Consider the following 16726-nt stretch of genomic DNA (forward strand, 5'->3'; position numbering starts at 1 on the left):
GCGATGAAATGTGTTAATGCAGAATGTGTGGCAGCAGAGACAGCATGCATTCGGGATGCTGGCAGATAATCACTTTTTATGGATGCCGCCCGAGAGCTTGAAAACGCTGTAATAATTGTAAAATTATGCAAGAAAGCCCTCCCCCTCCTACTCCCCTCCAGTGAAAGTATTTCCTGCTGCGGATGTCAGCGGGGGAATTGGCGACAGAAACGATGACCCCCAATACTGCCCACAACCTTGTAGCACAGAGCCGTGGGGAACAGAACATTACTGACAGCTATCAGCCTCTTGCGAAGCTGATCTGCCATAATATTCCATTTATAATAGCATATTCATCAGCTGTAATATTCATCCTCCATAACAATATAAATGCATGAGAAGCCATTCGTTCTATTCACGCCAGACTACTGCAATGCACTGTTTATAGGATTACCAAAAACCTCAGTACAGCGCCTGCATCTTGTTCAGAATACGACAGCTAGAGCATGAACACAAGAGGAAGACGACATAATACACTTGCTTCAGCTTACTCCACTGACTGCTGGATTCTTTTGGACCTGACTTTGAGATTATTCTAAATAGTTGAGTACCTTTGTTTTAGTCATACTTGCTTTTTATTTCTATTTTGTTATGAAGTTCATAATTTGTTTTTCTACCTACTCAGTTTTATTATCTTATGATTGCTAGCTCATTTTGTGCTTTGCATTGCACTCATACATTCATTTTCTAAAAAATTCTTGAATGAGTGGAATGCGTGGGTGTCCCTCCCACCTGTGATAGTTCTTAAAGTAGTTCACACTCTGCTTCTTAATGGACTCCTGCAGCACCTCAGACTTACTGCCGCAGAACTCCTCTCCCACCTGCATTAGCCTGGGGACACAGAGATCGAGGAAAAATGAAAAAGAATTACATCCAGAGGAGAGTGCACACACATCAGATGGACAAAGCTTGGAACAAAAATTGCACATATGAAGCAGCCTCACGTCATTAGGCAGTAAAGACTTGCATACTTTTATATTAATACAGCAAATCGTATTATTGTTAATATCACAACACATTCACATTATTCAACATTATTCAAGATAACTATTTTACGAGTGGGCTACAACCATGAAAAGGTTAGTCAAACAAAAGAAACATGCTGGTATCAAATATAACATGGCCAGCCTTTCAACTACAGGTATAAATACTTAAGAGATTGAATGTTTTAATTTATTTATATATATTTTTTTGCAATACACTACATCACTTACACTGTGTTTCGCACTTTGCTTTCATTTAAATACTCTAATCAACTGAGCTGTATTTGGGGCTTTTAAAGATACCAGTTAAATAAGGGTATAAATAATAATAAAGATACATATAAAATAATTAAAAATATATGTGTTATTTATATACAGGTGCTGGTCATAAAATTAGAATATCATGAAAAAGTTGATTCAGTATCTCAGAAAATTAGAATATTGTGAAAAGGTTCAATATTAAAAAACACCTGGGTACCACACTCTAATCAGTTAATTAACTCAAAGCACCTGCAAAGGCCTTTAAATGGTCTCTCAGTCTAGTTCTGTAGGCTACACAATCATGGGGAAGACTGCTGACTTGACTGTTGTCCAAAAGACGACCACTGACACCTTACACAAGCAGAGCAAGACACAAAAGGTCATTGCTAAAGAGGCTGGCTGTTCACAGAGCTCTGTGTCTAAGCACATTAATAGAGAGGCGAGGGGAAGGGAAAGATGTGGTAGAAAAAAGTGTACAAGCGATAGGGATAACTGCACCCTGGAGAGGATTGTGAAACAAAACCCATTCAAAAATATGGGGGAGATTCACAAAGACTGGACTGCAGCTGGAGTCAGTACTTCCAGAACCACCACGGACAGACGTATGCAAGACATGGGTTTCAGCTGTTGCATTCCTTGTGTCAAGCCACTCTTGAAAAAGAGAGTGTCAGAAGCATCTCGACTGGGCTAAAGACAAAAAGGACTGGACTGCTGCTGAGTGGTCCAAAGTTATGATCTCTGATGAAAATAAATTTTGCATTTCCTTTGGAAAGGTCCCAGAGTCTGGAGGAAGAGAGGAGAGGCACAGAATCCATGTTGCTTGAGGTCCAGTGTAAAGTTTCCACAGTCAGTCATCTGCAGTCAGTCAGGTTTGGGGTGCCATGTCATCGGCTGGTGCTGGTCCATTGTGTTTTCTGAGGTCCAAGGTCAAAGCAGCCGTCTATCCAGCAAGTTTTAGAGCACTTCATGCTCCCTGCTGCTGACCAACTTTATGGAAATGCAGATTTCATTTTCCTGCACACAGTGACTAAACTACCAGTACCTGGTTGAAGGACCGTGGTATCCCTGTTCTTAATTGGCCAGCAAACTCGCCTGACCTTAACCCCATAGAAAATCTATTGGGTATTGTGAAGATGCAATACGCCAGACTCAACAATGCAGAAGAGCTGAAGGCCACTATCAGAGCAACTTTGGCTCTCATAACACCTGAGCAGTGCCACAGACAGTTTGACTCCATGCCAGGCCACACTGCTGCAGTAATTCAGGCAAAAGCAGCCACAAGTATTGAGTGCTGTACATACTCATATTTCATACTCATAATTTTCAGTTCGCCAGCATTTCTAAAAATCCTTTTTTTGTATTGTATGTTAATTTTTTTAATGTATTTCTAATATTCTAATTTTCTGAGATACTGAATTTGGGGTTTTCATTAGTTGTCAGTTATAATCATCAAATTAAAAGAAATAAACACTTGAAATATATCATTCTGTGTGCAATGAATGACTATAATATGCAAGTTTCACTTTTTGAATGGAATTACTTTTTCATGATATTCTAATTTTATGACCAGCACCTGTATATTATTATTATACTTTGGATTCATATTAACCCCATGGAGTTGTTTCACACGGGGGAACCAGTCCAGGAGGGGGGGCTGAATTCACCCTCTCCACTGACCCATGAACAGGGTTCAGCAAAACATGGTCACAGCTCCACGCACTCAGCAGCCTTTTAATTGCGTGGCTTGTAAGGGTCTGCTTAGATTTCCCCTCTCGCTATGCAATAAGCGGCTTCATTAATGCCCTCTGCCCCTTCCCCCTCCACTGGGTTAAAGAGGGATTCACAGAGACACTGGGCAGCAGGACAGGCCTCCAGCCAATCCAATTAGCACTAATGAGGATGTGGCTCCCTACCTGCTGATAACATCCAGCACCACAATGAAGTCATCATACTTGAAGTTGGACATGTCTGTCCCCAGTAAATAGGCTTTCACTTTCAGCTGGACATCCTGAGAGCAGAGAGAATATATATATGAAAGAAAGAGAGAGAGAGAGAGAAATTGAGGAGTGGTCTGAGAACTAAAAGAGAGCTTCACTAAAAATAAATAGGAAACAAAATAAACAAGTGTGCTACAGACCTGCCAAATCCGGCTCAGGCCATGCTCGAGCTTCTTCTTGACATAGCTGCGGCCCACTGTAGAATCGCCTGGGCTATCACTGCCGGTGCCATCTGTGGGAACCAGACAATCTTTTCAACTGAATGGCAAATCAAACATTTCTAAATTTTAGACTGAATAAATCTTAATTTTAGACAGATGTTCCAATTTACAAGAGACTGACATCTGACATGTGTTCAGACTGTTGTTAGACTATTAGTTAGACTTTCAACCAATCACACTCACATCCATACTGGCTGTCATTAGTTGTTGTGTACACACGCTGGTTATCATGGTGACCAGTCTAACTGATCAAACTGAGATGCAGGGTTTAAATCTTCCCCTGAAATCAGATTTGAAACCACTTACAAATGTGGCTTATATCCTACTGGAAAAACAAAATGAGCAACAACTATTGTAACAGACTACTAAAAGGGCAGCTGTGGCCTAAGGGTTAGAGAAGCAGGCCTGGGACTGGAAGGTCACTGGCTTGATTCTCATGACCAGCAGGAATACTTGGGGCAGTGGCACCTAACCCCAATTGCTCCCTGGGCAGAGAGTATGGCTGCCAGGCACTCTGGGTGTGTGTTCACTGTCCTTGATGCTATTGTGTGTTTCCAACCCCATGGATGGGTTAAATGCTGAAAATAGTGTGCAGTACATTGTACAATGACAAAGAATTGCACAATAATTGAAATAGTGTAAGTTTGGAACTGGAATTTTGTGGAATTTTTCAAACTGCAATGAAAGACATCAGTGCAGAAAAGAAGATAAGCAGTAATAAAGTCAAATGGTAGACACACATTGTACAGAAAGAATGACTTGCGTGTAATTCTTAAAAATAGGTTTACTCTGTTGCTATGGAAAAAGGGCTAATATTTAATGGCTGTTTTGACATGAAATTAAAGAGATTAAAGGGTGGTCTTTCACTTATGCACAGTGATGTATTTAAACAATACAGCTTTCCTCAATACACATCTGGTAAATCCAATATATGAACATTCTGCAAAGAAGTCATATTTATAGTTTTCACTGATTAAATCAATCCCAGGATTCTTGTATCCATTGAAATATGTAATGTAATGTAATGTAATTTTTCATAATAAATAACTGAAGCTAGTTATAAGAAAATATTTGCCATCAGGGTGAGTCTACAGATCAGAAAATGACAAGGACATATGTCATGCATACTGCATCCCTGAGACATGAAGATCTATTTATTTATTTATTAATATTTTATTTTATTTATTTATTTTTTTTGATACATGGGGCTATTAATATGCCAAGGACTCTATGCTACAACGCCAAACAGACAAAAGTCCTACAAAGGCTAACTGATGGCTATCTAAAATTAATCTATTGCCTTCTGCCCCAAGCGATACCATATTTAATTTTATTTAATTTAAATTTTTTATTTTTATTTAATTTTACTTATGCTGCCATATTTAAATGAGATCAATTAGGCATATATGTATGAAATTAAATTAGCTGATCGTAGTGTCACAAATAAGAACTGACATCTCTCCAACGCATGCATCATGTATTACTGCACACACCCACTGACATTGCTGCTACAGCGAAATAAGACCTACGGCAACCTTGAAGCTGAAAGCATGACTGGGGCACTTTGCTAATGTAGGAGCTCAACAATGATGTTCCCTAATAGCACACAGGCTGATTACAAGCTCTGAAGCACAGCTGCCACTCATCATTAGAAGAGCTCCTCCTGATGTACCACATGGAGCTTAACCTAACAGGACACACGTCACACTCACCACTTCACACTCACATCAGTTACTCAGCCTGGGAGTTACGTAATGAGTGACAAACCCAGAAACAGTCACAGGAGTGGCTCATGTAACGCCCAAGACCTTGAGAGAGCACCCTGTACAACTGCACTTCTGTAGTCTTCAGCAATATGTGCCACCGAGGAGTGTCATGTAATAATGATGGAGGAAACACGATGACTTCGCCCTTAGAAACAAAACCCTGTTAAAATCTTGTAGTTAATTTTCACTCTCCTCTCACTGTAGGAAGAACAAAATCCCAAACTCACTACCACAAAATCTTTAACACACCTACTCTCTCTTGCTTCAACCCCCAAACCTTCCCAAGTTTCAAAATGTTACATTTCTAATGGAGGTATGACTAGTGATTAGGTTTCTTTTCTGTACATTTTCATTTTTATGTTGGGGTTTGAGAATAGCACTGTATAAATTAATCTCACTATTTATATTATTTTTATTATTATTGTCATTATTATTGTTGTTATATTATGTCATATGTAGAGCTTTCTATTATTAAGACCATCATGAATAAGGTAACAAGAGCAAAGAGAAACTAGGCAATCCCATATAGCCATTGTCACAGAGGTTTTTCTGCCATTTCGACAGGAAAGCCCAAAATACATTCCCTTGCCATTGGACGGTCTGGAGAGCTTTGGTGCTTCACATGAATGTCTGTGTTTATAATAATAAGTAATAAACTATAAAATGAGTTTATTACTTGTTCTTGAACATTTCTAAAACCAAGCACCTTAATATTTATTTTATCAACCAAGTAATCTCTACTCAAGACAACAGGGACAGGGCATCGATGGAGAAAGATATTTATTTAGCTACTGCCTTACGGTCTGACTGATAAAACGGTGCTGGAACAAATTCACAGCCTCATTTATTTTTGAGTAACACCTCGCTCTGATGTTCTGGCTTTAATAATACAGAGATTTTGTCAGTAGAAAACAAAGGCTGAGCCACAGAAACATTCTCCAATCATAAAGAAGAGACTATAATAAATTTTACCTCAACACTGTTCAGCACATTTCTGTTTCAGTAAAAACACTGAGCTGCACCGCAGTGGAAGGTCGACCTACAGGGCTGAAGAGGCATAATCGTCTCCCAATTCAACTCTCTGACCCCATGAACACTTGAATACGCATTTTTTACATCCCAAAAAGAATACTTGTCCAGGGAAAAGAGGACCTCTGGATATCGCTGATCAGTTCCAAATTTAGTTCACAAACTGGAATGTGAAATATGGCTGAACTAACAACAGACGGTGTAGTGGCACCACCATAAGTTCTCTCTGTGAAATAAAATTTCCTGAATTAAAAGTTCCTACTGGCACGTTTCAACATTATGTGTCAGTCAGTAAGCGCTTCTAGGGGAGAGAGAAAAAATAAAAAAATTAAATGTAAAATAACTTCAATTTCAGTCTGGACTAGACTTTTTAAATCATTGATGGGAAAATGAAAGATAAGTAGAAGTGAAGGCTTCAATCTGTCAGTACAGAATGGAAAATCAATTTAGATAATTCATGTACTAATGGTATTACATTAGTTATCCATAGACACTGTGGTGGGCAAAAGTCTTAAGGACATAACCATATATTTGGGGAATTCTTTGGGTTTTTTTTTTCTTTATCTTCTCTTATATATCAATCAAGATCTTGTGAGCAAGTTAAAAAGGACAAAAGCTTGGCTCCAGATATCTCTTCAGCGGCTCCAGTCATCACATGGGTTCATTCAATTACAAGTAATAAAGAATTGATGGAGCTTAAATGGCCACTGGATGATACATCATTAATACATCGGCTTCCTGTAGCAGAGGTTGGGGTGATCAAACACTACTGACTGGTTTTGTTCTTATTTTCTGAGCCGAAAACACCCATTGCTTTAAAATAGCTTTTTAAATATCAGGTCCTCAGAGGGCGGAATCGTTTGCAGCGTACTGTGTAACTGAGAAATCATGTTACCACGGGATGTTTTGTGATTTATTTATGAGTGAGTTGAATAGAATATGAACTGTTTAATGACAGAAGGGAGCGGAACCAGCTACATTACAGCATTCATTGAATAACATGAAAATCCATGAAATACCATCAAAATCTTCACTGTCAGGTACATGAGGTAAGATGGTATTTTCAAGCGGTAAATTAATGTTACAGCATCTTTGATGAATGCATCCACAGCTTATAAAGAAAGGATTTTAGCAACCAGCAGTAAGTCTGTCTTCAAACCAATTACCATGAGAGGGTAGGAAATGGAACAAGCTGATCATTTTAAATACTTGGGAACATTCACTGAAAACTGACTTTCAGTTTTCCGATAACCCTATGCGCCCTTTAAATTCATCATTCTGCCATCAGGCAGGAGATTTACAGTCCCACTTAAAGCTAGAAAACATGGGTAACAAAAAAACGGTGCGGCTGTGACCATTTTGAATAAGGACATAAAAAACAACAGCCCTGCATAGTCATTTTAAGTGTTTCAAGTTTTTTGTCTATGTATTTATGTTTTTGAATATAGTTATGTGCAAGGCTGTTAAATACATTCCCATTTGATGTACATTTAATGGATAATGTCCTTTAGGTTTAATACAGTGGGAAACTGTGGGACAGTGTGGGAAACTGAACTGGAAATATCCATGTTTACTGTGCACCATAGACATGTCTAGTTGTTCTTTTAGGGCTTACTGCAACCAATGGATATCGTTAAACATTATATTTTTAAAATGAATATACAGCACCCCTCCCCCTTGCATCACATATGGTACAATCCACATTCTCTCCCCAAACGCAAGCTGAACACGTGCACACTATAGTGTGCTAATTAGTGGTGTCGTGGTGGCTCCTGTAAATAGAACAATTTCTTTAATTTATTGCTCACCAAAACATTACAGTCATTAGCAGCAGTCCTTATTTCTGCCGCACTGAATCACACTCTTCATGTTGTTATTGTTTGTAGGACTTAGCTACTTCAAGTGAGAGAAGCCAGCTGTTGTGACATCGATAAACATAGGCCCGTGTGTTGATAATAAAGCCCAGGTGTTGGACTAGTAGTCTGTATGTTTATCAGCTAATTGATGTTACAGAATGACTTGTACAATACAATAACGTTTGTGAGAAAATTAAGTGAATTAATTGCCCACAGCAGGGTGACAAGATGTTTATATTTATTGTTTAGTCCTCATTATGTTTCATTTTTAACGCAACTTCTTTTGTAGTACTGTGCAAACCAAGTGATGGCTTTGTGACTCACAGGCTCAGCATTTAAGGTCATTTTCTCAGATTTGTTTTGTCTGTCCAGTCAATGTTTCCCTACCCAAAAATCTGACGTTCTTCCTTCACTGGTATGGAATTGATAATCCAAATTTAAGTTCAAATATATGTGTTGTTTTGTTAAAACAAAGAATGGCCCCTGCTGTGCACATATCTGAGTGTGTAGGGATGCAAGGGTAAATACTGTTCAAACATCCATTGCACCAATGCATTCATAATAAAGGCAGCTCATTACACTTGCACTGAGAACCCGGTTTTAAAAGCTGACACTTCCCCTGCTCAGGCCTCATAGAGCCCAGCATTACAAGGCAAACCAAGCAGAATGGAAATTAAATAAAAGCTTGTGACATTATCGAGACTGGCTTATGGTGGCGATAAAAGTAAATGTCCTGTGGAAAGTTTCCACTTGTTGAACAGATGCAATGAGGCAAACAATATTCAACACAGACCCCGAGGAAAAGGGAGAACAGCTTGAAGACAGTTGTGGCACAAACTGATGAGGTGTTTGTGTACAAGAAGGCCGGAGCCAGCACACTGTCACTCAACATACTCCAGATAGGACTCAGGCAATGAGAGCTAATTTTTATATAACACCACTAACAGAATTCCAGGTATTACTTGACAACATTCACCACAACTATGATGTTTTTTTTGTTTTTTGTTTTTTTACAAATGACGTGTTTTCTATAGGCTCAGTTTCAAATAAATGTGATACATTTCTTATTAATTTAATACATTTATTTAAACTAAATTGAACTGAAATCTATTGTGTTTATACAGTGATTTTACAGCTGGTGTTGTCACAAAAGTTCTTTACAAAATCTACAGAAAACAAGGCTAGGAATCACACACTCTTAAATGAAATTAAGTGCTATACTAAACATGAGCTGAACATTTCTTTAGTAAAAAGTGGAAAGTGGAAAAATTCCATAATGGGGAATTGAGTTTAAATGTCAATTCTTCAAATATTTGAAACAAACAAAAGTTAATTTTAAATGTACATTGTCAAATGTAACACTGCAGAAGCAGTCAATCATGAAGATGATTCTTCATTTTATGAAACAGCCATTACCCTGACACCTAGTGGCCTGGATGTGTACTATTTATTATTGTACTAAACTAATTTTAAATATGGCTGCCCCTGCTTGGAGGACCTGCTCTAAGGAGCATAAACTGATTAATTTGGGGACTACACAGCAATTTGTTTCTTCAACCCTCCGCAGTGGCTCTTCACAGAAAATAATATAACATAATGAACAATCTTTTTTTTTTTTTTTACTAATTTTGTAAATACTTTAGGTATTGTGGATGAAGGCAGAAACAAGCCCTTTATATTCACATACAAGATTTTATCATATGTGAATCAGACCTTCAGCTCGAATAAAAATCTCCAGGATGTGCCAGTGCTGGGGTGCGTCCAGACTGACAGAGCTGCAGGCCCTCACCGACATTTTTTTTTTTTTTTGGACACCGCATACATGTTTTATGATCACACATCCAAACCACACACAGGAAAACAAATTGGGTGGAGGCAGAGATTCTCCATGTATGCGCCAAGCACAATTCAACACTATGGAGAAGCATCCAAACAACTGTTTCTGTCCAAATCACTTTCCCAAATTGTCCTAAAAAAAAAATCAAATAAATATACAGCTAGATGAACCATATCCTGAGACTGTGCACACAAATTCAGATGTAGTATTTAATAAATAAATAAAAAACATAATAATAATCATCTTCATTTTCCTGAGGAGTGAAAAACGCAGGTAAGGAATGCTGATATAATTATAATAAAGGGATCATGGGAAGGTGAGTGTGTAGTCGAGTTATAAATAAAATGTGTAACATTTTCAAATCTTGGAACAGCTGACCTCTGTGTGACCTCATTAAAAAGACTATAGAAGAACACAAAAGCCAGGTTAAGTGGGTCAAAAGCAGTCATGCTGCAGGGTAAAATGAAGAATAAAAAAAAGAATCAAAAAGCTCCATTTTGCTCAACCACTCTTATCTCTGATTATTTCCCTGAGTGTAGCTGCAGCTGCTCCAATATGATGCAGAATGTCAGATTCTCACTGGGGGGAGCTTTTTTTTTAACCTAACTGTACAGAATAAGAGACAACCAATCATTTATTTTATTTTAAATTTGCATTTATTATTAATTTATTTAAATAATTATTAAATGATTGTATACATGTATTTTAATATTTATTATTAATGTTTAATGTTTCATTTTTCTCTGCTGGTGGGTGGCAGAACATTAAACAAAATTTATCAAAAAATTAAAAATGACATGTACAGTTTTCAGTATTTGAGTCGAAGCATGTATTACATATTCAATTTTTGAGGCATGTTTTCACTCCATTGTCCTTTATTGGTTTCCACAGCCACCTACACATCTACCCATTAGTTTCAGTGTTTGAGTGCAATGCTGTTTCTCTGACAGTGACAGTCATGGTGGTGTACCATGTCTATACAATGATAAGCCAAAGCTTCTCTAATTTTTTTATATTATTTTGAGCAGGGTTTAAAAATATTTTTCATTGATTATCCTTTATTGGTTTAAACATATCTTCTTGCATGTTTGTATGTAAAACATTTCCTGAACTCAAACTAATAAAATCTGGTCTCTGACTTTTGCACAGTGCTGTATATTATGCACTTCCTCTGTGTGGAAGGGACTTTCTAAGGAATAAATTCCTCAAAATCAGCTGAAGAACTGGAATAAATGCATAAGTGCTGTATTCACTTTCAAATTTAGCAACAGAAACCCTGTGTGTTTACGAGCGCCTCTGCAGCGCTGAAGCTGAAAATGAGCAAAACACACTGTATATCAGCATTAAACCTGAAGGCAGTGGGTTCCTGGAGCCCAATCAAAGAGCTCCTGGCTGCAGACAATAGAGTAGGATTTTCCCCTCAACCGTTTCAGGTCTGGAAGAGCGCAGCTATGCAAAGCCTCAGGGGAAAATTTTGACAAGCCAACTGCTAGAAAAGGCAAGAAAAATATCACCTCCCTGGCAGCATTCACAGAGACTCATGCGCATGCACGCACACATACACACTCACAGTCCATGTACAGCCAAGGCGTGCAGTTTTGGTGTTCTGCATCCTTGGCTGGAAGAGGGGTCAGCCCAACCGGACACTGAGTTCATGGAGAATTAGGAATAGAACTTGGACCATAACAAATGCTCATTCTTTTATATCATCTTTTCCTTGGATATGGGTAGCCGGGTGTGTAGGAGGAGTAACTTTGGATTAGAATCTCAAGGGTGTTTAATAATTGCCTCAAGAAGCTGCAATGTCAATAGCATCTCTCCCCTACACTGCATGCTCTCGCTGCACTAGAACTTACGTCCAAATGACACACTCAGCGTTGATGTTCCTTCTCCACCATTTTCTGCATGGCTGCATTTGCAAACAGCCTGATCATTCTTGCTCCTTCGATAAAATACACTTTTACAGTGATGACTCCTTTTCTGCTGTGATACAATAATGCAAATGCACACAATTAAAGTGCTAAGCAAACACACCCACTTCAAACAGCACTAAGGCGACCAGTATGCAATGAGAATCCATGACAGAACAGTGACATGGGCTTTAAAAAGAAAGGTGATACTAAATCTCGAGTTAAATGAAGAGTTCAAGAAAAATGTCAATGGCAATTATCCCCAACAGACGCTACTTGACCCTGAATAAAGCCAAGTGCTACTCATGGAATGACGTTATTAATAACTATATGCCTTAAATCTCAGAGCCCACAGGAAGCTCATTGGTCACAGCCATGACCTCACACAGGACTTTAAAGGGATACAAATAATAAAACACTGACAGCACTATAGCACTGACACTTAACTTTTCAAAGCACAAGGATTCTAGCAATAGCTTGTTCGATGTCATGATCCTGGCCTGCAGAGGAGCAAGGAGAAACAACAACGATGACTACTGAGAGTTTTAAGGTTATTGAAATTTCAGTGCTTTTTCAAACAAGAACAAAAGAGCAGAGGACAACCTGAAACATTCTTGTTTCTGATAAATATATTTGAGGATATAGTAACTTTGTTTATTAAAGCAACCTCCACATTTCTGACATAAGTACAGTTTTCAGCATAAAAACTCAGAGTCAGTCTATGGGTTACATCTGCTCCCACATATTTAGTTAACTGTGAAAGAAAGATTTTTTTGTGGTGAAGCATGCTATTGAGTTTATTTATGTACTGGCAATAGCCAAGATATGCTCAAAAGCTTAAGTTTATATAATTGATAATTATAGCAATAAATATTGTGATATAGCAGACCAAAAGGTCCTCTTTACTAGAACTTGGTAAACCATCAAATATTCTTAGACAGTGCAAATCTATAAGTTGTATGTTCAAAAACTAAAGTTGCACAGAAATTAAACTCTACCGATAAGCAAAATCAAACTGAACAAAACAGGGTTAGGGAGTAAAGTTCAGATATGTTTGCCATATTTTACTGATCAAAAAAGCCAAGCTAACAAAACAAAACACACAAAAGATACAGCACGTTCCCCCAATGCATAGCTATTAATACCCTCAAAGTAGCTAAGAATCTGGCTGAACAGTCTTTTGACTGCTACAAAGGCCTGAGTTAATACACACTATAACAAAGTCTTTAATTTGGTACTGTAATAACCCTAGTTGGAGATGGAGGTAGAGGAGGAGGAGAAGGAGAAGAAGAAGGTGGAGAAGAATAAGAATGAGAAGAAGAAATAATAATAAAAAAAAAAAAAAACACACAACAGGAAGACGTACGTATACCACCAAATGCCATATGTTGAGGAACACTCAGCTTTTATAATCTCCTGGGGAGAGAAAAAACCCTGCCAAGAGAACTGAAGCCTAAAGTCACTGGGCCACATTCATGAAACATTTATAAAAACACAAGCAAACTGAGTAATTTATGAGAAAAATGGACATTGCTAAAATCTTTCCATCAGATTCACAAACCCTGCATAAATCCTGGATTTATCAGTATATCATGTGTATTCTGAATACAGATTATTTGCAAATTGGGAGGGCATACACGTTTCTTTAAAATTAGCATACAATTACCATAACCCACGCCCATGAATTTGAAATGACCACCATATAAAACAAGACTTTGGACTGAGGAATCACTGCAAAAAGTCTTTAAAACCTCTAAAGATAAACAGTGGGAAACAGTTCTGAGTAGAAATCAACACTTGAAGCATTCAAATCAGTACCTTTTATATTTATTCTATATATTTACTGCTTGTGTTGGCATACTTGCTATTGTGAGGCTTAACATGGGTTATTCCATGTAAAGAGAGACTGTTGCGTGCAACTCTGCAAATAACACACGAACATGCACAAAAGATAAAGGCTTTTATAATGAACACAACCTTCATTTATGAATGTTGGATCATTTGACTCACTGGTAGATCAGAAGGAAAAAAATGCTTGGTGAGTTGTGCCTGCTTTGCAAGAGCTCATTTAAATGTGTTTACTGAAAATTTAAGGGTGCATTACCACTCACAGCGACAGGGTGCAGGGCTAATGCACACATCCTTAAGCCATTTGCCACGTGTGAAGTGTAAACCTAGCTTTAAATTCCTGGGATGATGCTTGGATGAGTGAGGGCTTGGAAATTGCTGTCTGTTACTTCCCAGTTTCCAAGTAGCCAAGCATGGACAGCACCTGCACAGGTTTGGGAACAGCATGGGATCTGAGGATCTGATGGATTCTCAAAGCTGACTCAAAAATGTTGCAAAAATATAAAAGAATGGATCTTGACAGTCAACAGCTGTCATTACTGTCAGCTAATAAATGTGTATTGTCACTAATGTTTACCCATTTACACAGGTGAGTGTTACACACCCTAAACTCAACTTAAATAATTAACATTAATTAAGTAACTGACTGACCACACAAGTAACAAAATGTCGCAAGCAACTGGTCTGTAGCTACTGGAAGTTACAGGCTGAATAACAGGTTGTAATTGGAAGATAATTCTTTTAAATTGATTTTTTATTATTATTTAATTAAGAAGAAACATTATTTTTTTCTTTTTTTTTAATTAAAATACAAATACAATCAAAAATCACTTTCAGCTTCTTTTAGACATTACAACTTCTTTAGTATTAGCTTAAGTTTAATCAGAGTCTAGGAACATAATGTATTGTGGGGTTTTCATTTATTGTGCACTCAGTTATGTCTGTGACCAAATTTAAGAGGACTGTCGAAGACTAATCATGCTCTTGTAAAGAGGAGGGTAACATTGTTTGGCAGTTTGACATGCAGTTCCATTAAGAGATGAACTCTGCTTTCTCAGGCTGATACAACAAACCGGTGTTTAATTGGCAATCAAATTGCTCCGTCCATGCAGAAAGTAAGGGCTGCTGAAATTATACGTTTTCCTAATATGCTGCCATTCTACAATGACCTGCTGTGAGTTGTGATATCTCTCAGTTACTATTGAGTCTCTTTCATCTGCAGCTAAACGAAATCAAGCCTATCGCTCCTCAAATCTTAGCTCATCTCGTGCGAGAACAGCCTGGCTGTTTTTTTCTGTTCTGAGGTCAGCTCTGTGACTGAGGTGTTTGGGGTTAACCACTTTAAAACAGGTCTGATCTGAGGTGTGTACCCGACTGGAAAAGCGGCTCAGTTCTCTTCATACCTTCTATGACTCAACAGCTAATGACATGGCTGATTATTCTACAGCTTTCCTCATCTTTTTCTACTCTGTGACCCAGCAGAATCTTATCAGACCCTTATCAAATGCTCTTGATAGAATACCCTTGGACTAACACTGCATGAAGACACAGAAAAAACACTAGCAGACAAACTCTACAACCTTTGATACAGGAATTTACAGGCAGTTATTTTAAGCTGGCTTCATACTTCTCACCAGCAGTCAAATATACCGGCTAATTAGTACTTGGCATAGAGAACTCATATTCCTTAAAAAAAAAACACACTGATCAACCTACAGGTCAGGGTCCACACTGTAATTATATTTGCTGAAGCTGAATATGTTTCTATGCATACTGACATGTATTAATAGAGCAATAGGCAACTTTTAGTGAAAGTATTTGGAACAGTAACTTAACTTTTATGGAACTTCTATAAAGGACATTCTGAGTGTAGGCTTCTGCCTAAAGTATTTAACAGAATGTGACTTAATTTAAAAACAATTCTAGTCAATCTACTAATATCCTTAAAAATACAAACATACAAACAAAACTAAACTAAACAAACACAAAACATGTTTTTGGACTTTGGAAAACCAGAAATTGTAATATTGTAATTGTACAGTAAATTTACTGTAAAATGTCATACTTTTACATGTTTTAATATAAAATGTGGCTCTAAATACATTTGTTTTAAAAAAACAAATTATATATATTTTCAATATCATAAATAACCATTATATTAAATAGACAATTTACTGTACAATTTAGCTTGTTGTTCAGCTCTGAGTGGTCTATTTGCTTTCAAACCCACCTGGTTGCCTGCTGCATTAACATTTGGAAATTCACAGCAATCTCCCATGAGGACAAGTGAACAAGCGCGTCACCGAAAATTCTCACTTTGTCACAAATAACAGCAATTAACTGCTACACAAGCACATAAATTCCCCTTGACTGCTGTCTCATGGTTATGCGCAGGTGAGCAATAATGACTTATTATTATCTGGGCTATGGACTGTGCTCAAAGCTCTACTGAAAAAGACAGAGAAGAGGTTCGCCTTTGCTGCAGAGCCTCTCTCCCAAGGACTCGCGGCAGGCTCAAGGGCAATCAGTCCACTTGAGCAAGCCAAAGCACTGAAGCACAACTTCCTTATGAAGTTGCGACAATCCTTGCAGTCCATCAGTCATCTCCCACTTGTCCTCCCTTTCCCCAGAAACTCACACAACAAAAGGCAACCAGATGGACTTCTGCGAAAGGGGGGGAGAAGAAGAAGAAAGAAAAAAAAAAAAAAACAAAAAAAAAAACACACTGAGCAAGGTAAGAGACACCATCAATCAATGTTAATCCTGAGGGGGAAAAAGTAATATTCAGTCTGAACTGGTTTTAATAGATATCACTTCTGACCGGGCAGATATATTTTCTAACGTGCAGTTGTTGGTGATTATGCAGTGTGCTAAATTAAACAGCAAAGCAAGTCACAGGCCAGCGAAGGCAATTTACCTGTTGACAGCACTGCCAAATGAGAAGAGGAAAGCAAAGCAGACTTAACAAGGACAGAGATG

General features: G+C 37.9%; 1 protein-coding gene across 3 annotated transcripts in view; it reads right to left on the minus strand.

Annotated features, from left to right (window-relative positions):
• vps50 (VPS50 EARP/GARPII complex subunit) overlaps positions 1–16726 on the minus strand; it is a 153606-nt gene that overhangs the window by 64270 nt on the left and 72610 nt on the right. For all 3 annotated transcript variants that reach the window (XM_066674752.1, XM_066674751.1, XM_066674753.1), the window contains exons 14-16: positions 3421–3512; positions 3197–3291; positions 772–870 (exon numbers count right to left, since the gene is read on the minus strand). In XM_066674752.1, the coding sequence (XP_066530849.1) occupies positions 772–870; positions 3197–3291; positions 3421–3512 (286 nt within the window). The remainder of the gene's footprint in view (positions 1–771; positions 871–3196; positions 3292–3420; positions 3513–16726) is intronic.

The sequence above is a fragment of the Hoplias malabaricus genome, chromosome 6 (genome assembly GCF_029633855.1).
Source record: "Hoplias malabaricus isolate fHopMal1 chromosome 6, fHopMal1.hap1, whole genome shotgun sequence".
Lineage (NCBI taxonomy): Eukaryota > Metazoa > Chordata > Actinopteri > Characiformes > Erythrinidae > Hoplias > Hoplias malabaricus.